The following is a 23,637-nucleotide window of genomic DNA, read 5'->3' as shown; positions in this document are numbered from 1 at the left end:
TCTCTTCATGCCGCTGTGCCCCTCACAGCCCAAAAAGGGTCCTGCACAGGGGGCTGGGTCCAGCTGTGCTAAGGAAGSGCTCTTTTGAAGCAGTGCTGTGGTGTCACTGCCCGTGCTCTCGCACACTGGAACGATGAGTTGTTGCCCGCTCCGCGGGGAAAGGGCTGCGGCTGCTGCAACCATGGAAGGGCAGGAAGCCACCCGCCTGCAGGGAGCTCCMTCAGGAGCTGTGACAACATCTACCAAAAAAGGTGTATCACGAGGGTGAGCAGGAGATGTTTAAACTGACCCYGGTATCGGGGGACACCAGGATGGTTCCCCATGCCCACCACACACCCTGAACACAGCACAACACCCAGGGGATGGGAGCCTGCACTGGGCTGTCACATGCCCACCTGCTGCTTTGGARCTGTTCAGGGCACTACTACTACTTACTTCAAAGACTAATAGTTTACATAAAACCTCAAATAAATTCTCTTAAAATACTGAACAATGGTTTGGGGTTGGGATTTTTTGGAGAGAATTTTATTAAAGATACTACCTCAATATCTTGTACTTCATAATATTTTGATCACTCACAGACTGACTTGCTTAAAAATGTATTTTATAGAAAAACATCTGCAAAATTAAACCTAAAGAAAAATTATATATTACACACCTCTGGACAATCTGCATGTTAGCAAAGAATTCCTTTTATTATTCAACCTGAACATGTACTTAAACAAGGAACATACTCATGAAACAGGACACACTCCTTGATTATGGCACACCTCAAACTACTTGGACTAAAAAGGAAAACTAATGCAATTGTTTAAYTGCATCTAACAACAGAACAATAAAAAATGACTTTTTATTCCTTTTTGTATTTTTTTCCAAACCCATTCTATTTGTTCTCTTCCCTCCACAACGAAACATCCAGTGGTCAGTCCTGGAGACCACTGTCACACTGCATGAAGCAGACTTCCCACGGGCTGGTCCATGTTACACAGAAGCATGCAAAGGAGGATACTGCATTATTTGCAATGCAAATCTATTAAATACGTTATAACTGAACAAGGTGTCCCTTTAACACTGCAATTCTAGAGCCTTTATCTGTGRTGGAAGTTTCCAGTGTACTCATTATAAAACAGCATACAAGTCAGAAACAGAAACAAGGAATTTTAAATTGTTTGTGTTTTCAACAACTAAATCTTTCTGYGAGCTGTGTCTAGCGCCGAAACCAAAGCCAGCTATTGAGTAGCCAGAAAGCTACAGTAATGGAATACATGATCATTTCCCTCTTAGCACGCTCTTTGTTCTCTTCTTCCAGAAGCTGGAGACGGCGATTAAGTTTGATTATCTAGAAACAAATACAGGCTTTTAGTATTTCATTAAAAGTTGCAAAACTTTTTAGAAGCTTCTGAATAACAACGTAAAATTAGTATCTCAMACAGATGTTAAAGAGTTCAGAATTTGACTTTCTGTCTTCAATCAGTAGTGATCAGATCTTGCAGTCCCTAATAAGCAGGGACAGAAATGGAGTCAGATTCTCCTGATTCCCAGAACAATACATGATCTGTGAAGGCAGTCCAGCAGGGGCACAGAGAGGGGCCCTTGACTTGCCTGTTGTGGATACCTTTGTAGTCATAAAGAAAACCTTTCCCCCTATTTTACCACTATAGCTTTGTCCTAATATTGTCAACTACTGTGCTTTACATACCTGTCTTCTTAAGGAGGCAGCATCTACAACTGTCATGTCATCTGGTGTTCCCTCAAGYGTCGTATCGAAGTTGGAGAGACCATATCTATTAAACAAAGGAGAAGGCTCAGCTGTCTCAGCCAGGCAAAGATCAGCAAGTACCATATTTTATCAGCATTCTAGTAAATTTATATTTTGGTGGTGATGGAGAGAAGAATTGTAATTTTTTTTTGCAGCTGTTACAGAGTTGCATTTCAATAGGGTCCTGAGTAAATCACAAACACATATGGAGAAATGCTTGACTAAATTTGGATTGATTGCTCTCCACACTTAAATATTTTTGAAGATTCTCCACAAAGACAATCTGCCTGTTGACATACAGTTCCTCAAAAGACTGTTTCCAGTTATTTAACTGATTGATGAAACCTAAACATTGCCTGACCTAAAGTGCCAAAGYTGCAAGAGAACTGGCAAGAGTAGAAATAACCAAACTTGCAAAGTGTCTTATGCTCAGTATCTACTTAAATATCCCAAGGRGATATAAGGGGACACTTACTGAGATTAAGAACCTCAGTCACATTAATCTCTGTATTTTAAGTAGAGAATCTGGCAAACAGATCCTTGTGCAYTAACTGCTAGCTGAACTTTCTGTGTATTAAAAACTTTGTTTGCAGGGCACTCTCCATTTTTTTTTATGCAGCAATTCAGAAAGAGYATTATTCCACCTCCAGGACAAGTTAAATAAATACAGAATATTTATTATCAGTTAGAAAGTGGCAGAATGTCTACATAGGTATGTATTTTGATTATCCAAGTTGTATCTCTTAACCASATTAATTTCCAACAACTAACAGGTAAAAGCAGTTCCTGATCCTGCACCTAAACCTGATGTTCTCACTACCTTAAAAACCTCACTCTTTCCAATATTAGCTCCCCTTGACTTCCTTTCTCRTTAGGACCCATGAACAATTGCTGCAAATAGCTTAGGAAATGAAACAAAATAATGCCAAGGTAATCAAATTCCCAACAAATACATCCAAAACAATGTTTAGCATTTAATGACAGTTAATGACCAACTYAGACTAATGAGAATATGAGTGGAATTCCTGGAGCTTGAGAATGCATTAAAGTGTAGAAGCTACTTTTGCACTGCAGCTTCTTCCATTATTTACAGGAAACTTCTTCAGAATGCCCTCAGCTCAAGCAGCCTCTCTTGCCCACAACAGACAAATTGTCAAGTCTCCATGTATCATTGTTCATCAATACTTTGTTTCTAAATAAGAATTGCTGTTTCCACATAAGAGTTGCACTAGTCTGGATTTCAATAACAATGATCTCCTTCAGCTTTGCAAAAAAATAAATCAGGTTTTTTTTACTCCACAGGTCCTCTGAAAGCTGAAGAGAATTCTGATGAGGGTCTTTTTGTAGCCATTTTTTAATTTGTAGTAGATGATAAAATTTGGGAAATACTATCAGATCTACAGCACAGCTGTCCCTCAGGCTGTCCTGGGAAAGGCAGGGAGGGTCAGCACTTCAGTGAGATGCACATGCTTCTCTCCAGGTCACATCAATTGACTGTAATATCACAGTGTATCACTGCTGCTCTACCGATTTCCAAACCATTCCAAGTATTAAATCAAGAGGGTTACCAGCAAGAAATCCCTTGAGATATCTCTTGGACCTTTTCAAAAAAGAATTCCTGAGTTAGAGAAGAATCACCTGCTTGAATCCAGTTTCTGCTTAAGCACAMATCTAACCTCCATTTCCATGAAAACACTGTAGTCTAAATGGCAAATGGGAAAAATGGATGTGAAGGGACTATTTTTTTCCATCATCCTGACCATGGGATTGTGTCAATCTTTTATCCAGTTCCACTGAAACGATGTCAATCTGCCAAGACAATGGCATTGAAAAGACATCCAGCTACAACTAATGAACAATCACAGGCATGCTACTGAGAGCACCTCCAAATTAAGAGGTAAGGCCAAATTTTCTAGCAAGGTCAGTATTAAATAGCAAATACTTGAACTGTACAGGTCATGTAATTTAAGAGCCCCCACTGATGCATTACTCTGAGTCAGAGTTGTGCAGCACATTGTATCTATCAGACAACTGAGATCTGGGCAGGTGACTTGGATGGGGAAGGAATCAAGGCCTGAAATATCTCAAGAGTTGAGAGGTAGCACAAAAATAAGCATTGTGTTTTAAAATAACAYTAGAAAGAGGGAAACAGAAATCTGAATTTTAGAATTAGTGGATCATGACTAACAAAAAAATGCTCTTTACCTGGTGTTGTCATGATGAGGGTTAGAAGTGGTAGCAGCTGACCCCCCACGTAACATTGGCCTACAGCAGGTTTTTGSAGATTGAAAGCGCAAGACAGAAATAGGAAATGACAGAGGTAAGAGGTGAAACACATAGAACAAAGGAACATCAAAATAYTTCCAGATAYACTCTATAATATTTCAATATAAMTTCTATAATTWATTTTGTGGTAAACTGCACTTTYRTATTTCTCTTATTCAAATTTCATCAACACTGACTGTTTTCACAGCTAGGACATGTAAGCGAATTTTTGATGATGCAGCTTCATTCACAGAAGACAAACTAGTGGAACAGAGATTCAGGTAAATATTATCAGCCTTATAAAATAAACATGGGAAATTAAAAAAAAAATATATCCCTCAAACCTAAAACCTCTCTCAACAATAACAGGAAAACAATAAATGTACTACACATACTTACAAAGGCCTTTTAACCACCCTCTCCTCCCTCTAGGGAAAGGGGAGATTTGTCTTTTCTGTATTCACCTATGCTAGACGTAATTTAGCAAACCTTAGCTGGTAGCCTAAGGGCCACATATAGGCGGAAGAGAGGTAGCTCTCTCCAGGGAGAAGTGATTTCAAGCAGATGTATGAACATCCTTACAAGTGTTGCTTTTTTCCTTTTTCTACCTTTTCTTCCTCTCTGCCAAAAAAGAGCTTTTTAAACTGCTGCAACTATCACATACRTGAAGTTTGCAATGAGAAGTTACTGTACTGCAGTTCACAGCAGACATGAGGACCAGCAGTAYCTTCTGACAAGTTGGTGCTACATTTCCAGTGCCTCTGGTAACGAGGCATCAGTGTTCCACATCACAGACGTGCAACAAATTCTGCAGGAACCTGAAATCTTTTTTCAATCTCTTTTCATTCTCCCAATGCCAGCTGGAAATACCTGTACCATGCATCTAACCCACATAGACTGCAGGCTATAAAATTGCAAACAAAGTATTTAGGGGTGAAGACCTTTACAGCAGGTCTGTGTAAGAGATAGAGCTTTGGTGCCAAGGTGGCTGGGAGAACACTGTGGCCTGGCCTGAAAGCCAGCCAGAACCATGMAAAAATATCACAACCACCAGTTTCWCTTCAAAAGATCAGGTTCTAGGAGCCTTGGCAAATTCTGCCACCTGAGGCACTGTTTATTGGGACTAGGTCCTACTCTAGTTAGCACCATAAGTGCACACCATAATGTCCTTCTCTCTAGCACTAAAACACACTCAGCATGATGTGTTTTACAAAACAGAATGCCCCATTTCCAATACATACAATGTAAGAATATTCTTACCTAAATATACGCAGTCTTGCAGAAAGTTATAAAAACCACCCCCAAAATTATTTCCAATCAGAGAAATAATTCAGCTGCTCTAAAGTCTTGTCTGACAGCTGCTATGACTAAATACTTTGAGAGAGTGTAAGAGATAAAGCAAACAGCAGCTATGGAAAAGGTCACAGAATTTCTCTGAGAACATAAGTCAYCTGTAACTAACTGACAGATATGTGAATGCCAGTGCTGGTATCCAGCAGGCATTTCCAACACCCTCTGACACAGGACAACATTTGGATTCTGTGTAATGAGAACAGTAATCTCAAGTGCTCTGTAAATTCAGCCTCTGTGCTATCTTTTGACAAAAAAAAAGAAAAAAAAAAAAAAGTTTTACAGCTGTTGTAGAATTAATCAGTACTAATTGACAACTACTCTTCCCAAAGAAAGCCACAGCTTGGAGACAGCTGAGGGCTGCAGCAAGGCACAAACCCAGAGCACTCTGGGATCTGTGCAAGTCACAAATTTAAACTGAAGGCAAGTCTTTAATCCCACTTCSCAACACAGCCAGACTGTTAGGAAGCTGCACATGATTTCTTCCTTTTCTTTACAGTTTGCATTTTATTATGTTACAGGTGGACCCAAAAGGAATACCACAATATTTGCCCACCTCTTCCACACTTCTACCTGCTTGGTTTTTCATATGAATGGAAAACTGATTACATAGATAACACTGGCCTCATAGCTGAGATCCTTACCCCAAAATTAGCAGCAATTTTTTTTGGTAAATACTGAATGCACAGGTATAATACAGGCAAACTATTAAACACAGCTTTAAAAAATAAGTGTACATTAAATAAAAAATTGTTAGAACTTTGAATTTTCTGGCTACTTCTGTCAATTCCATTCTAAACATTAGTGCATGATCAGAAGAAGCCRTAACTCCAAGGTCATGTGTACTCCCTGGAAGCTCAAACTTGAAGGGAATGCACAGGAATACAATTTAGTCCCAGTGAGAAAACAGGCAGTAAGGCAATGATCAGCTGAATCTGGTCTGTCTTTGCTGCTTCCACARGGATGATGCAATCCTAAACACATGGTCTGAGAGGAGAACAAGAGATGGACAATCCAAGTACCTGGGCCCATCTTCCATCACTCCTGTGCCTGGCACAGGGGACTGTGGCCAGCAAACACTCTTTGCTCAGCAAAGGCAGCAGCTCTGTTCATCTCTGGCTGTCCTTTAAATCACCTCTGCAAGTCTCAGCAAGGTCCTGAGAAGGGGCAGTATGGACAAAAGGGATGTGTTCTGGACATGAACTGGGTAAAGCCTCTGAAGTACAAGCAGGACAGTGGCTGCAGCAAACTGCTCCCCGTGTTTGTCTCAGTGCTGCCAGCAGTTACTCCAGTGCAGCAACAGCTCCTGCCTTTCCCAGCCTCCTTCATGTCTGTGGACCCATCTCATTTTCTTCTGCACTRTTGTTACCTAGGCCAGAGTCAAGTGTTGCCCTCTTTAATGGTCTTAACTCACTTCCCATTTTATTTCTCCAATGAAAAATATTATTAACTTTCTCAAAGTAAGAAGTGATCTTGTAACACCTCAGGATATGGTTATGTGTGAGAAGTCTGGGATTTAAAAAGGATGGTGGCTTTTTAGAATGGGCTAACCTAAAGAAAGGAAATAAATTGCCATACTCYTTCCTCCTAAATAGAATGTGCTGACCAAGAGATGAACAGGTTAGATAAAGTACAGATTTCAACACAACTCTATGCAGATWTGAAACTGTCTTTTTCTCCTGCATTTAAGACATCACTAAAATCTCCTTAAATGCATGGAGTTTTKGGGGGCTTATGTGTTTGGCTGGTTTGTTTTCAGATTTTTTTTCTGCTGTCTAGAGCATAAAAGATCAGCCTTTAAAGGACATTAGGGGTAGTGGGCCTTACAGTCATTCCACAGAAATTGAAAGAGAAAAATTATTAGAACTAGAAACAAAACTGACCTATTGTCCTTGTCCAAGCTGAAGGAAATGCAAGAGTAAACAGTGATCATTAAATTTTGGTTATTAAAATAACCCTTTGTGTGAGCAGTGCTGGCTGAGCTAGGCATAACTCATTATTTGCAGCAGTACAATCAGCACCTACCGTTAGCGGTTTTAGTAGATTGGAAAATATTTGCAAAAAAAACCAAAACAAGCTATAAAACAAGTTAAAAATATTTCCAGTGAATAACATACAGTCAGATCTTGTTAATTTTAAAAGATCTCTTCAAGTATTAAGCATAATAAGTTAAAATAGGTAAGGCTTTGAGATAGAAAGCACATTACACAGAGCAAAAGAACAGAGTGCAGGTTTGGAGCAATTTAAAATGAATAATATTTTGCAATCATGCAAGTGGATCATCCAAATTTCACATTCCCACGCCAGCTGTAATGGTGGGTGTCTAAACACCCAGCCACAAAGAATACACTTTCACCTTATTGAAAGGCTTGTTATTTTGGCACCTATTTATCCACAGGTGACTAGAAGCAGATTTCTCATTCCTTCTAGGAAGGTTAGTAAGAACACCTCAAAAATTAACTCAGACCAGGATGAGTAATGCAGCTTTGGAAGTATTCAGAATCCTAGAAATTCTCTAGCAATTGAAGTTAAAAGTGTATGTATCTATATGGATTTGTTTTCCAGAATCCACAGAAACATGGGCCAGAACGTGTGTAACAGAAACCAGGAATAAAACCTGTCAGTATCACTGCAGACAGGGAAAATGGCTACCATTTCCATCTCTATTTTAACAAGGACTATTGGCACAGGATCCATAAATGCTACTGTTTGTAGACAGTACAATTCCTCTTTATCTGGGAGCTTTAATTTGGCAAAACAAATTAATAAGCATAAGGCAAAATAGGTATTGATGCCCAACTGTTGATCAAAATTTTAACAGCTACAGCCAGGCATTTCACAGGATTAAATAATTCATTAGTTAAGCGCCCAACTTGCAGTATTCCAAGGGACTCCATGCAGCTAATTTTGTTTGTTTTTCTSAGTCCCAGTTTAAGAACACAAAGGCCATCAAGACTGGAGATCTTTACAATTCAGGAATATTAATATGGACATTTACATATATTGTCAGGTCAGCAAACATGGTGAGCTACAGGAGGTGCCAGTTTGGAAAGTGACTGCAAACACAGACATTCACAGTAAGATTGGCTTGATAGTCACATTTCATTACCTAAACAACTAGAAAGCAAATAATTTAAACTTCACACTACAAATAGGAAGTGTGCTGCTGGCATATTAGAGAGGCAGATGGCACATTTCAAAGAACTTGCTAGCACAGGGAACACAAAAGGGCTGCAGGAGAAATGAACCTTCCTCCCAATGTTCTTACCAATTATTTCCTCTAATTCCACCTCCTGGCAAGTCCCAGAGGTMTGAGCTAGCCCTACACAGAGACTGTGTGCAATTGTTACCTGAACCTCTGTGCTAGCATACAGCTAAAAGGAAAATTGCTTTTGGCAAATGAACATTGCCATTATTAGTCTTTATGGACGTTTCTATGGTGTTAAACGTGCCTTTCTTTCCTAGTCCCAAATCGGAACAGTCCCAGGATACACCAAGTGGGCAAAACTGCACTGAAGAGAATGGAAATAATGATATAGGGATTGCCATGAGGCTTGTTCTGCCTCATTACTCTGCAAGTGTTAGGTTATCCACAAAATCAGAGACAGCAATAATCARAGGAGCAACAGTTCCTCAGTGTCCCCTGCCTTTCTTGCTCTCAGCATCCATTAGTCATGTGTMCACCAGAGAGAACTATTCCCAATAYAAACTGTAACCATTTCAACTCTTGACACGTTATCAGAGTAGTCTACAATGCATGGTAATATTCTACCCTGTTTCTGCACATTTGTTTTAATGCTTTATGACAACATCAACCCAATCTTATTGATTTGCACCACTGCTCACCAACAGAAAAGCAGAAGACAAGGCTTGTAAATTTGCAGGCTCAGGGTCAAGTATTAATTGCAGAAAACACTGATAATCTTAGAACAGCAAAATCACTTGCAGTCACAGGCTAACCCTTCCCATTTAGGCTCTTATTTGGAAGGAAACCAAAACAATTCTATATTTGAAACAGAAGCATTTTGAAATGTGAATTTTGGACATTTAAATTGCTTATGAATCGTGAAAGCAAAGGAAAGCAAAAGCAAATAATTTCATCTCATTGTTTTGAGAAACAGAAACCAAACTCCACTAAAAAGGAGAAAAGAAAAACAAAGCAGCAGAAGCTGGCAGAATCAGTGACAACCAATCACCTGCGGTTTTCATCCAGCACATCCAAGACCTGCTGGTAAGCCCTACGAGTGGAAGACTGGATAAACGACAAAATGCCACGAGCAGAGTAAAGATTAATTCCATCTTCAGGTAACATATTGGGAGGACAGACACGAGCCTGTTGCAGTGATGGGGTCACACTGTTTGTAYAAGCACAGTAAATGAAGAGAGAAATACTAGAGTCAGATTTTAAATGAAAAAAAAGCTTTTCAGATAGACCCCATTCAAAAATGCTCATTGCTTGCTTTTGGATTGCCCTTCTCCCACCACTGTAAAATAACACTCTCAAATTCTAGCAGTGTAGGGATTATGAGCTACATTTACRTATGTTCATCAGAAACAAACACAAGTAGTAATAAGGACACCGTTTTGATCTGTTATACAAGTTAGTTCTAGAAAGTGCTCGTACAGCTAAATCTGTACCTGTTGAAGACAGTATTCAAGTCTCACACATCAGTGAGAGAAGTGTTTTTACAAGCACTGGCATTTTAAGAAAATCCTACACATCATCTCTTWTTAAAAAGCAATAAGGAGAATCTCACACAGAACCCCTTCAACAAAATTTTTTTGGAAGCTGTGATCAAGACAGTATTTTGATTTGCACATGAACMAGTTTAAAGGCAAACTGCAACAAATTCAAAAATAGTACAAAATTCACATCCCAGTGACAACGAATTACATGATCTAAGTTATCGCCTATGATGCAAAAAGTGTTATTTAAAACATGCAGGACTGGAATTCAAACATGGCCATTTGGATTATACAAAACTTGTCTATCAGAGAAAAATTAGTCTTRATAAACTCAATTTGCCTATATTTCTTTACATCCAAAGTGACTTAATTCACATTTCTTGCACACATGAAGACTTGTCTTTTAATCTGGAAACTTTAATTAAGGATGAGATTTTTTTTAATAGGAATTAATTAATATTAACTTAATTGTAAATATTAACACACATGCAAACCGAGTGCAAGCCACTGTACCCTTTCAATCTTGGGTTAGTTTTTACTCCAAGATTAGCACCCATAATTCAACAYATTTCCTTTGTGCTTTGCTACAACAGCTTTAGATTTAGAACGTCAATCTTGTTGACCTTGGCATTTTAATAACACATTAATGCTGAGTATTAGAAGTTGGTTTGATATTTGGATAATCTCTGGCTGGGTCAGAATTATGTGAATACAAATACTCTGAATGGAGCTGGCAGCAAAACTGAGTAAGAAAGAAAATTCCATTGAAGAGACTGAATCAAAGAATGTTACATGAATGTCACCTCATCCACAGCAGAATTCAGCCATCCTGGGCTTCAAGGGACATTCAAAGACTGCAGCAACTGGTGCTTGGCTGATACTGGTCACTGTTTATTACCTAAAGGGCAGATATCTTTTCATGCTGCCATGGAGTACATTTCAATAAATATCTGGCTACTGCTTTACAGCTTTCATTTTTCTCCCACACTTGTAAAATCCACCTTTCTTCTATATTTATGATGACTTCTATTCCATACTTAATTGTAGTGTCCCACCCATACTTTTTACTCTTGAATTGCACTAGAAATGCCAATATTCAGTAGAGAAATATCAAGCACCAGGGATATCATGTGCAAAATATTTCCACTAAAGTGAATTTATGACAATTTTTACACCTTGTGGATTTGCTGGATTGAGGCAAATGAGTGAACAGTTAAGGCTTGAACCCACAGTATATTCTGCATTAAAAGTAATTTTTCCTGTTAATGACTTCAGAGATGAACAGAATACAGTGAAAGACAACTCAAAAAAAATAGCAAACAATATTTAGACATATTGTAAAACAGAAGACATTGTGGAATTCCTGTTGTCCAGAATGGTTTTACTGTAAATACTATAGTAACGATATTTGCGTACAAAGATTTCTGTATATACTAAAAAGAAAATCTAAAAAATTAAAAAGCAAAACCAAAACAACCCAGTTTAACTAAACTGCACAAAATTCCCTAGAATTAAGTTACATGTGCTGATTAAATTTCAAGTTTATATAACAAGGAAAAATTTAAAAAATGAGAATAATGCTATGAAGGGCACAAAGGCCATGACTGGGGGACAGGGAGAAAAGCCAAACTTTTCTTCTGTTTTCCTGTTTCAGGAAATTTGAAATGACTGTTCTGTCAYCATCTGGTAGTCCTTTAGACTATGTCAGAGACCATGGAGCAGAAATATCATGAAGCAGTTACCTGATACATAAATCAGCCCAGATAACATAAGGAAAGATATTCTCTGCCATAAGGAAAATTCACTAATATGTAGTATGAGCTCTTATCATTAGACATGGTGGCTATCCCCTTTCTCTCCTCCATTTCTCTAAATAGTCTTAGTTGTAGGTATAATTTTGTTTTTCATTTTTGAAAAGAATTCTCATATACAGCTCYAGCCACTTCTTTTATTACTCCCTGGTTACAGACAGTAGTCAATTCCAGAGCCTGGAGCCAAAACAAACAACATGAAATTACAAACATTACTATTAAAGAGCACAGCAGCATTTTGCTATATGCAGAGTTTTTAGCTTAGCAGCAATCTCCCCTAAACCTTCTCAAAGCATTTGTGATATACAAAGGCTTTATTTCAGGTATTTCTCTGACTTGCAGTTCTGACAGTATCAAATGAGAGGTAAACAGATTTAACTCATTAAGATTACTTTAAATTCAAGCACATAGACAGACGTGCACACCATCACCTTCTCCTCCATGACTGGCAGGAAGAACWGAATTTCTCAAACTGTGAAATGGAACTCTCTAGAAAGATGTGAAATTCTAAGGAAAAGGCTGGAGCAGAAAAAGAAAATTAAGTGCTGCTCACTTTTGCATGCATTCTTGGTGGTTTGGTGACTTCCAATACAGAAGTGGAATCCTTGCATTCAGCATTGGCTGGCAATGACCAACAAAAAGCTTTGTTTCTCCACCTCAAACCAGCCAAAGAACATAGAGCCAAACAAACTAGCTATTTTGGAATTTAATTGTCCCTTTCATTGGCTGAAAGGTGTTTTTCCCTATGCTCCTTACAGAGGGAAACAATGTGGTCAAGTTTGAGAAACCCTGAAGCAAAATTAGAAACCACACATTCAGTGTAACTGTTTCAAATTTTATATTCTAAACTACAGGTACTTAGTCAGAATATTAGTATTGCAGAGAGCTACAGAATTAGAAACACTCTTGATTTTCATATACCAGGTAATATTCAGGCTTACGTGCAATCCTTAGTCGAAAGAGGTGACTGGAACCGTGGCATTTTATTTCTTGGGACAGTATCTGATCTGTGCCACCTTGAATAATAATTGTAATCTCTTAAGTAGGCATCCTTAGAAATAGAGGGATTTTCATTTAGAGAGCTATCTTTGCTACACAGTTATTGTACCAGCAGGTACTTGTTAGTCCCAGGATTTCTAAGAGCATTAGAGAATTACTGTTTTTAGTGAAGCYCAGCTGCCAAAAAATCCTCAGAACTCTCTCTGTATGCAACTRGATGATGAGAAAGACAATGGGAGAGAAAGAACTACTTGTGCATGCTGAGAACACTGTGATAGGGAGCCCAGCCAACTCTCACTTGCACCTGACAAYCTATTCCAGAATGTTTAATTTTGTCCCTTTGTAAGTCAAGCACTGGAATTTCACATGCTACGTCTGAATATTTTGCACAAAGAGGACAACAATGTCCAAGATTAAAACTTGAGAACTGTAGTGGTATTTTGAAAAYAAAGATTTTAAAAGGCAGTGCTCCAAGTGCCTCTTCAGTGGAGTCCTCATCACAGGATCTGAGCAGCTTATCATGTRGGCTTCTTTTTCTATTTGAAGATGTGAACGAGACTCACAAAGCAAAAAAATAAAGAGCTGATTTTTCTCAAGGTAGACAATCACAGTATTTGTTAGTGCAGAAACTATTTTTGCACTCAACAACACTGGACATAGGAACTTCAGGAGCAGCTAGTTTCTTGTATTTTACTATCACTGGGAAAATTAGTATTCCCAGGTGGCAAAGGAATATCAAGGTGATATAAATGAGGCAACAGGTGCACAGTTACATTTTCTGTAGYGCAAAGAATAGATTTACAWGAAACTTTCCTTTTTTTTTTTTCAGTTTACACTCTAAGTCCTGTGGGCTTAAATTGTGAGGAAACAAGAGCCAAGAGGGTATTTTTTCACCAAGTGCAGAAGGCCTGGCATTCCATTTGTGGAAAMCACAGAAATTCCACTGTGAACATTATGTTTTTACAATCTGAATTCCCTGAACATTCTCCTGAGAGTTAGCCAGGTACATAATCACATTCTCCACTTGAAGAAACAAAACCCGAATGAGAGAGGAATGCCATACTCAGCATCAGAGTGCCATAGCATGTTCAAAGGGATTTYTTTTTGGATCATATTGACTCAGAAGAAGAAGCCATTTCTAGTAACCTCCTTGATTTCAAAACAGATGACCTAACACTAGACACAGCACAACTTCCGTCATAAGAGAACAAGCACTTGGAAGAGAAAAATGAAGTTCTACTCTAACACATGATCTGCAGGTCAGCAAGTACAGAACACCATAGTGAAGAAGGATATCTTGCACATGGGCAGTAGAGAATACAGATACAGAAGGCTCAATAACACCCAGCTGTTATTCTTCAAGATAAGAGATCCTGGATCAATCTAAAAGATACAATGGAAAGTGCCTTGGCAYTKGAAGTTTGATYTATTTGACAGACCTTATCAAGTAYTAGCGTGGGCATCAACAGAGAAAAACTAATCTCCAGCTGTGTCATAATTTCCTGGCTTTTGTAAATGATAAACTGAGTCATGCCAGCTGCCAGTTTTATGTTCCTTGATCACAGCCTTTTAAAATCTRCAGGATACTAGATGCTTATTGCATTGCTAAGCCTCTGAAGGATTGATAGTAGATTAAAAACTGAGACAGTAAACAATATTCAGACCATGTAAAAACAGTAATTCTATATATAACTACTGAATGACAGCAAAGCACATGGGTAAATTTCAAAGATTTATGATTTTCAGATTCAAGAAGTCCAGACGTGTGTGAGAAATTTGACAGCAACTACAGTCAGAGCTGACCTTACAATTTTCTCAGATGGCTGGCGTGGCCCATGACTTTTGGAAGACAAAACATGGGGAGCAAATGTAAATCAATTTCAAGGAATCGCATGAATTGCTTTACCATCTGTTTTTCCTTTCAAGTGAAATATGTCAGAGTGGCAAAGCAGAACTGGCAGCACCAAAGGGACACAAGAAGCTCCCATCACATGAGGACCATCAACTCCAGCATGTACCATGTCCAAGCTACCAGATGAGCAAGAGAAAGCCATTCTGAAGTGACATTCTACTGTGGCCAGTCCAATGGGACTTAACTGGTTAAGTGACACCAGAGGGAATATAAACACTGATGAGGCTGATACAACACTTGGAGGCTGAGCTGATCAGAGATGAATGATGGGAATCTAAGTGTGTTGCCAGCTCAGTGAATGTGTATGATTCTGCAGATTTGAGCACCTAGACACGTGCAAGCTATAAACGTGTATGAACTGAAAGTCTGATTCAAAAGAAGAGGGAGGTATTAAACAGTGTTTCCACAAATATCCAGAAGAGAAGGAGAACATGTCTGGAACATGCATCAGARTACATTTCACCAGATTTAGCCAAACTAACAGGTGGACAGATATGTGGTACACATACTCTCAGTGCCCTTGCTGTAAATAGAAGAAAACAGGCATTTCTGGGACATAATTCACTTGATCTACTTCAGACTAAAAATAGGTACACCTTAAGTAGGTTATGCACTTATTTCCCTCTGGTTACTGAAAATTAAGTTTTATTGATTTAGAAATAGTGTACACAGTCTGTATTGGGACAGATGAATCCTATCTTTTAAATTTTAAATCTAAAGTCTTTTCTATAGTAAGTATTCCTTATGGCAGCTGTATTAAAATTCRTATATAAAAGATTTCTAAGCATTACATCATAAAACAAATTATTTCCAGGTGGAAATATGCTGTCACTCAGAATAAACCATGAGTAATCAAAGACTATCATATCTCATAAAAATTTACAGACATGTATGTCTTCAGAATGCACCCTAAGGATTGCTACTTTGGATGGTAACAATGGATGAAGTTTCCAATTCTAAATGSTCCTTGCCATTTTGGTCAGAAAAGATTAAGATATATATACTCACAGATTCCAACATACAAAGCATAGTGACATCAAAGAAAAATTACTTATTCTAATATTTATGAGGAAATAAAAATATTCCCTCTTCTATGAATGAAAATCATTGTAATAGCAACAGTGAGAGAATTTGGAACATTTTGATRCTCAAAGAACCCAATTCCCTGAAAACTCTGGAGAAAAAAAATATTATACCAACTCAGAAACTGAAAAATCTCCTGAAATAATGATTCATGGTAAGTGGTGAAACCAACTGTGAGCCCACAAACACTTCCACCCATCCACTGCAAGAAGATACTTTGCAAATTAGTCACCGCACTAAACAAAAACAACATTAATAAAGAAAAATGCTGGCCTTATAATAGTTAAAATGATGTACTTGCCACAATACAGAAAACATTAGTTGGGAGAAGCAAACAAGGAGGAGGTAAGGAACAACAGAAGTGCGTCCCAAAGTGGTAGCAATGTCCCTTAGCCCTGGCTGGACTCACATGGAATCATTGCGGGCCAGCTGCCCGTTCTGCCGCGTGGCGTTTTCACTCATGGAACGCTCCCTCTTCAGCCTTCCCACCGAGCGCACCTGCAGCAAAGGCAGSAAAACAGACATAAAAGCCAGAGAGYTCCAGGACACAGCRCTGTGCACTGGAGGTTTGGCAGGCAGATCTGCCTGAAAATACAAATGCACATTTTCATGGGTTTCACAGTGATTAGGAAGAAAACAACTAATGACAGGATCTGATGCTGGTACACGTAAAACCCAACTCCAAACTTACTGCAATCCTGTTATCTATCCGTGTGATCTGATTTCAAAATTATGAACAACAGAATTTTGAATGTTCTCTGGAGATACTCAAAGCCCTCTGGACACAATTCTGAGTAACATACTCTAGGATGACCCTGACTGAGGGAGGCTGGACTAGATGACCTGCAGYGGTCCCTTCCATCCTTACCCATTCYGGGATTACTTCCTWTCAYCAGAGAGAAACACATTTCTATTGTATTTTATAAGTCAATGGAATGTGCAGGTTCATAAATGACTTTCCATTTTTAAGGTGTCAACTGCCGTCATTCACCTGGATGCCAATGTTATACCATTCTCTTAAGTTGGTTTTCAGAGTTTTGTTAAAACTCATTAATTCTGCCCGGTGTTATATCATTTGGCTATGACATCCAGAGGTTAATTAGATACATTAGAATGTATGACTATACACATTACAAAAATCATTTTTTTTCTGATAYGTTGTAAATAAAAAAATGTTGCAGCTTTCTCTTCATCAGAAGGATTTTTTTGTTAKAAGTATTCTGAGTATTCTAATTATGACTTTATTTTTGCAAGTAGTGAGTAAGCTTGCTGAGCATGGCAATCCCAGGCCATCTGTCACTTCAAAGTCTAATCAGAACTACTATAGTGCTAATAAAAATATTTTTATATTTTCCCAACATATGTCAGCACCAAATTGATCTGCACCACAGTAGAGACATCAGTGGTCATTTCACTTTCTTTAGTAGAATGCTTCTCATCTAAGGAAAAAGCAAAATAAGTACTGGCCTCTTCACTTTGAGGTGTCTGCTGTGCAGGTTTTTCTAGGTCCAAAAAATCTAGCGGTCGTTCACTAAGAGAAATAACACGGGGAGGAGTTTTCAATGCCAGTGGTTTGAATGGAGTAGACTGAAGAATGTCAAGGTCTGCTGGTCTGGAAAATGGAATGTCTTCACTATTACCTGCAAGAACATCAGKTGTCAATAGAAAGCAAACTGTTCTGAGGCCTGAGGGCAGTGTTAAAGTTCAAAAGCACATCAAAGCAGTAACTTCCCCTGCCTATAACAAATAATGAGGCATAGCCTTCTTTAACAGTTCTTGAATGTTAAAAAGTATTATTGAAGTACTCATAAAAAACACATTAATTGACATTTATTTGAGCATTTTCTCTGAGCACAATGATCCTGAGTAACCCTGAACCACATCAACTGTTATTGCAAGTGAGAGCACTCAAGACACAGTCCTGTAAGTGGTGTATTTGACTGGGGACATCAAAGCATAAAATACATGGATGTCACACATTTTGCAAACTGTAAGACCTTCAGCACTTCTGGATCTGTCACTGTAAAGCCCATGACCACAAATACTAAAGTAATATTGATAGAGCCCACTCATAACAGAGAGATTGTTAACAAAATTAGCATCCTAATCAAAATTAAACACATTTTGCATGACAAATATAGAGTCCATCCCCAAAACTTGTAGTTACTTTAGCTTACAGGTAATTACTAAAAATCAGGTGTAAATCAATAAACATTCGTTTTTTCCTCCAAAAATAGCATAGTAAGATGAAACAGCAGCAATTAAACATTCTGTTCATAATTAATTCATTAGCTGTCTCYATTACAAGCTACACCAAAACTACTCATGAAACATTTTCAGAGCTTAAGAAACTTCCAAATTAAAAAGCTTTAACTGTTTGAACACCAGAAAGCATTCTACAGGTWGTTCTTTTAAAAATAATGTATCGCTGTCCATTTTTTCCATCTAGAGATCTGGGAAACTAATTGAARTTTTCACCTGCCCTGAGCTGCAGACATACCTGCCACTACAATCCGCTCTGGAACCTGCATAGTCACACTGGCATTTGGGAATCCTTCCTGGCAGCCCTTCTCCAGGTCAGCGTTYGGAGGAGCCACTTTGAGTTTCTCTGGGACCCTCATGCGTTGGCTGATGCCCTCGGTGTATTCCATCTCGTACTGCAGCCGGTTCATTTCTGCCATCTCGGCAGCCGGAGACGGGAACGCCGCCCCGCTCATCCTGCCAAAGGAAAAACAAAACTCTCACAGCAGTACAGGAGACYAGCAGAAACTAGGGAAAGGAAATGCTTTCTTCTGATTATCAGAAGTGGGAGATCCTAACTGCAGAGCCTTATTTAAAGGGACAAATTATACATAGAATTAATAGGAAGTGTAGTCACAAAGTGCTGAGAGGTGCAGGCAATGAAAGAAGGACAAAGTGATGCTGTAGACAATGCTCAAATAAAGGGCTCTCAAATTGAGCCACGACAAATAAAAAAAACAAACAAACAAAACAAAACAAACTGGAAATTCTGCAGATAAGGTACTATTCCTGCACTGGCTGGCAGAAATAGAAACATAAACAAACACATCAAAGAATTTGGTAGGCTTGATAAGAAATCTATTCAGGATTGATGAGAAATCTAAATTAATGATTGGCATTTACACAAATCCAGTATACTGGTAATTGAGAAAATAGCTGAAATCTCACAGAACTGTGTGTTGAAGCAGAAACTGTGTGTTGAATGACAGAAAAGACTCAGACTGGGCAGCAGCCTCCTGCTCACTGTCAGTCACCCAGATCTTACCCCACTTTACAAGGACAAAGTTCCTTATCAACAGCCTGTCAAATCAGCTTGAAAACTGAGAATATTCATAACCCTACTGAAATGCAGCAATTCTGTAAACTTCTCACTTCTAAATTTTTCTGTAAACTAAAATCTTACTTTTGCAGAAATTATGCAAGATTGGGAGGACAGAGAACAAGACTTTATTTAAACTGTAAAAGGTTTGCCAATATTTTATATATACATTTTCCTGAAAAAGGAATAAGATTTCAAATGAAGCAGTGGAGGAGTTTCCCAGAAACTGGKCTGTGAGACACTTACTAATGCAATTGCTGGGACTTGTGTCAAAGRCCAAGGTAACTGAGGGTTTCAAGTTAGATTTAAGGTCGAGAGAAAAAGAAATCCTACAGCTGCATCTGGGAATGAGCTGGAAAGGGACCACAGATAGCTGGGAGAAGCTGATCACCTGGGCAATGGCCAGTGGACCTTGCTGATGGCTCAGACCCAAATAATGGTTATGGGCCTGGTTAAGAGACTCCCTGAAGCTGCATTTGGAGTGGRGATGGAAAGGGATCCCAGAGGAAACACTGAGCCTCAAGAACTGCTTATGGCAAACTTTTCATCCAGACAGTGGCTGGGGGGCTTGTCAACAGCTCACATTGAGATGATGGTTATTTTCAGGATCTTTTTTAGGATCCTATTTTGGATAGGAAAACAAAGATTCTAGACATATTGAATACATGAATATGTATATTCATACAGAGAATGTAAATATAGCTTTTCTGGCAAATGTGCCTATGCAAAGCATGGCTTACTCTAGCATGAGATCTATTAGCGGTGTTGCTTAAGTATGTCCCTAAGTGAAGTAACCTATCCTGGCAAAAAGGCAGGGTTTGCCACTAAAATTGCAGCTACATTCCTTTACTATTTTTGGCAGCAAGGCCACGTCTGCTGCAGCGTGCGCGTTTTGCTGAGCTGAACGTGCAGAACTCTGAGAGAGGCAGGGCAGGTGAGACAGCMCACAGGCTCTCCCTCCCACCATCCCACACAAGCAACACTTGCAATTTCTCAATAAAACCTTGAACTGGTAACCTTCAGACAATGGAGAAGGATGTGGGCTGTGTAACACATGAATGCACACACACTGAGTATATCCAAGGTGTGATCCTCCTGGCATCCATCCTGGGAGCCTCAGTGTTATTTGTGAGACTTCCTATTACCACAGATCAAATAAAGTATCTCATTAGTCTCAAAGTGTCACTGTAGCACAGTAGGAGAAGGGGTGATCAGGAAACAGGCAAAAAGGTCACTGTGTAACCTTCAAAAAAGGTCTGTGTTAACTTCAAGCATTTCCTTTAAACTTTCTTTTAAAGTGCTGCAGATTTAATCCACCTGTATTGATTCACACTGTTTCAAGTGAAAGAAAGTAAAACAACACATTTCATAAGAAATAAACATTTTATAGCACTTCAAGAGGTGCTCAAGCATCTGTCACTTCAAAATTTCTAACCTTTCCACATGGAGTTTTTTAATCCTTGCCTTTTGATTTTACACACTAGATTTGTCCCTCTTGCAAGACATTGGCTAGATGAGCCAGTGACATGAACAAAATATACAAACTTCTGAAATTTCCATATTGCAAAGGTGCTTTTCATTTTAAACATTGTCTATGATCACTAAAGCATTTCCAGATCTAACGAAAATCATAATGTCAATAGAGAGACGAAATTTGAAGAACTTACAGTACCCAGAGTATTGACTGGCAACAGCTTTAAGCACACTTACTGCTCACATGACTTGRCAAAAGGCGTTTCCCTGCTTGCTCCCTTTCTCATTTTGAAATACCTGGATGGATCTCATTTTAGTGATGAAGTATCCCTGCCCTGCAGCAGTGTTTGCACCACAGCTTCCCTACACCATGGCATGGCTTTTGGACACAAGTCTGCAAAACAACTGCTTTCCAGCTGCAAGGTAAATCCTACACAAAAACCAGCCAGCAGCAGAAAAGTCACTTTATTATAAATTATTTATAAACTAAATAGCACTGTGTGGGTTTATCTGTACTTGCCAAGGACTGACAGATACAATACCTCACTATCTTCCTACTCTTGTCTACTTCTTGTCTACTTCTTGTCTACTTCACATCCCTGAGACCTGGATTTGCTGTCAAACCAATTTCAATTTTTACTCCTTTTTACAGGAGAACAGCAAAACAAGAAACAGTGAGATCTCAGCAAAAGATAACACATTTGAACAAAGCTTCTCAACAAAACAAAGTTATGTTTTCTGCAATGTCCTTGTTACACAGAGCATTTTACAGAAAGCATTAATAATAAATCAGGGAGACTGAGGATTTTAAAACAGATATTTACAGAACTAAGTAGCTCTTAAAGAGGCATAATAGAAAAGATGTCTAAAAATGCTAAGACAATAAAAATCCAGTCACAAATACAGGATAAATAGAGAACAGATGAAGTGTAAATGAACATCAGCTGTATTTAATGAAAGAAAGGAATGAAGGAGGAAATCCAGAGGAGGATAAAGCAAGAGRGGAAAAGATGTTATAGAAGGTGAGTTATGTGTTCAGAAAGACACAGTAGTATTTCCTTCTCGCTCTCCTAAATAAGAACATCAATAGAAGAGATGAGGATGAAGCAATGSATACAAATGTGTGGGATGACTGTTTGGCAGCATTCTGCCCATGATCAGACATTGGCCATGTCTGTACTGCAACCGGGATTGTTCTGCACAGCGTGGAGCCCCAGATACAAACAGATGAGCTCTGGTAACAGTATAGCTCTGCCAGCACWGAGATCAGAGGAGGTTTTACAGTCACACCAAACTGTAGCTTCTCTAGGTCCACTACTGTTCCTGATGTAGCTACTTCACAGGTCCTCTGTTCAAGTGCACATCAGCTACAAAGTGTTCTGTTGCAAGCGTCCAGATATCCTCAGACAAGTAAAAAGGGGAAGAGGAAGACTTAGAGCAAAGTTAAGGATATGAATTAAGGCCCCAAAGGATACTGGGGCCCTAAACCCGTCACAAGATAGATCACAGAGGCTGTGAACTAACAAAGCAAGAACAGAAGAGTCTGAGGGAAAGGAGCACCAGGTGCAAGCTAAACGTTGAAAGCTGTTCTCCAAAGTACAGTTACAGGTGCTGAACTTTTAAAATACACTGGTCCCTCTCCTCAGCGCTGGGATGACATCAACAAAACGTACCTAATACACAAGAACAAGGCTATATGATCACAAAACACTAAAAGCGGCATTCTTTCAAGTTTGTTTTACGCCAGCAGAAGGGTTTAACACTAAATACCTTTTTTTTTTTTTTTTTTTTCTGTTGGTTTGTTTCAAGTAAGAAAAAAATTACTGGAAAACGTTAAAGGAAAAACGTCGTTCTGACAACCATTTTTCCGAAACACCCAGATAGATATTCACTGCGCTGCGGTGGCATTAAGAGCATTCGGCAGTAGAGGGGTATGGGTGCTTTCTTCCCCTTATCGGGGAGCCGTCACGGCGGGTCAGCCGATAACGGCCGAGGGAACTGGGAAGCCAACGGCCTCAGCGCTTCGCCGCCCCCGAGTGTCCCCTCGCCCCCAGCACAGGCGCTTGTCCCGCTGCCGAACCGCCGCCACCCGCCGGGAACGCGACCGGGCAGCGACCCCGGGGCGAGGGGCAGCGCCCGAGGGGCTCCGGCCGGGGCGGGGGCGGTGCTGGCACCCGGAGCCGGCTGCGGGACGGGCCCTGAGGGGCCGGGGCTGAGCAGGAGCGGGGAGCGGGGGACACACGGGCTGAAGGGGCTCCGGCTGCGAGCKCCAGGAAGGGCCGGCTGCGGCCCCGCCGACAGGCCGAGCCCCCCGGGCGGAACTGGGGCCGCTGCTGCCGGGCCCCGGCGGTCCGTACTCACCCCGAGCGGCGGGAAGAGGCCGGGGAGCGCTGCCAGCCCGGCCCGCCGGGAGCACGTCAAACACCGCGGCACCGCGCCCGCACCGCGCTCCGCGGGTCAGCCGCCAAACGCGGCCTGCGCGTCCCCATCGGGCTTCCGTAAGGGCGGCGTTCACGTGACCGGAGGCGGGCGGAAGCGGCTCTCAGCGGTGCCTCAGGTGCGAGAGAGCCGGGGGCAGCCATGTTTAGTGCGGGCAGGCGTGCGCCGCGCAGGCGCGCTGGGTGCCCGGCAAGGTGACCCGCGGCGGTCATCGGGCAGGGCTGAGGGGAATTTGGGGTTCTGCTGTCCCGGGGTTGTGCTGGGGGCGAGCGTGTGCTCTGTGTGTGGAGAGTGTCTGTGTGTGTGCTGAGCAATCGGCACGGGCAGGAGCCCAGGCGCTGCCGGGCACGGCTGCCGAGGCACAGCCCGTTGTTGCCTGAGCTCATGGCAGCCGCACTCCGAACAACCGCGCTGCTCCCTCAGCCTCGCGTCTTGCCGGCCCCCGGCAATCGCCGCCCCGTGACCATGACAGAACATCTGTCACCACAAGTGGCACACACAGCCATCCCTTTCCTGTCCC

The 23,637-nt window shown here is 40.4% G+C and overlaps 1 protein-coding gene across 10 annotated transcripts; it reads right to left on the bottom strand.

The window, feature by feature from the left end:
* Nucleotides 1-674: 674 nt before the first annotated feature.
* On the bottom strand, nt 675-23,188 carry MFF (mitochondrial fission factor). Of its 10 annotated transcripts, XM_057366884.1 has the most exons (10): nt 23,040-23,188; nt 18,366-18,583; nt 17,333-17,505; nt 16,275-16,363; nt 12,813-12,887; nt 9,571-9,729; nt 7,258-7,275; nt 3,965-4,024; nt 1,700-1,784; nt 675-1,339 (listed from the first exon to the last, which is right to left on the bottom strand). In XM_057366884.1, the coding sequence occupies exons 2-10, from the start codon at nt 18,580-18,582 to the stop codon at nt 1,208-1,210; spliced, it is 1,008 nt and encodes a 335-aa protein (XP_057222867.1). In that variant the 5' UTR covers nt 18,583; nt 23,040-23,188; the 3' UTR covers nt 675-1,207. The 10 variants fall into 10 exon arrangements, with proteins under 10 accessions (XP_057222867.1, XP_057222870.1, XP_057222871.1 ...); XM_057366887.1 differs by lacking the exon at nt 7,258-7,275; XM_057366888.1 differs by lacking the exon at nt 12,813-12,887.
* Nucleotides 23,189-23,637: the final 449 nt, after the last annotated feature.

Source organism: Malurus melanocephalus, unplaced genomic scaffold, assembly GCF_030028575.1.
Source record: "Malurus melanocephalus ecotype Western Australia unplaced genomic scaffold, MMel_1.1 scaffold_73, whole genome shotgun sequence".
Classification (NCBI taxonomy): domain Eukaryota; kingdom Metazoa; phylum Chordata; class Aves; order Passeriformes; family Maluridae; genus Malurus; species Malurus melanocephalus.
Note: the sequence above shows the minus strand (reverse complement) of the source record. Positions and strands in the feature narration are given on the sequence as shown.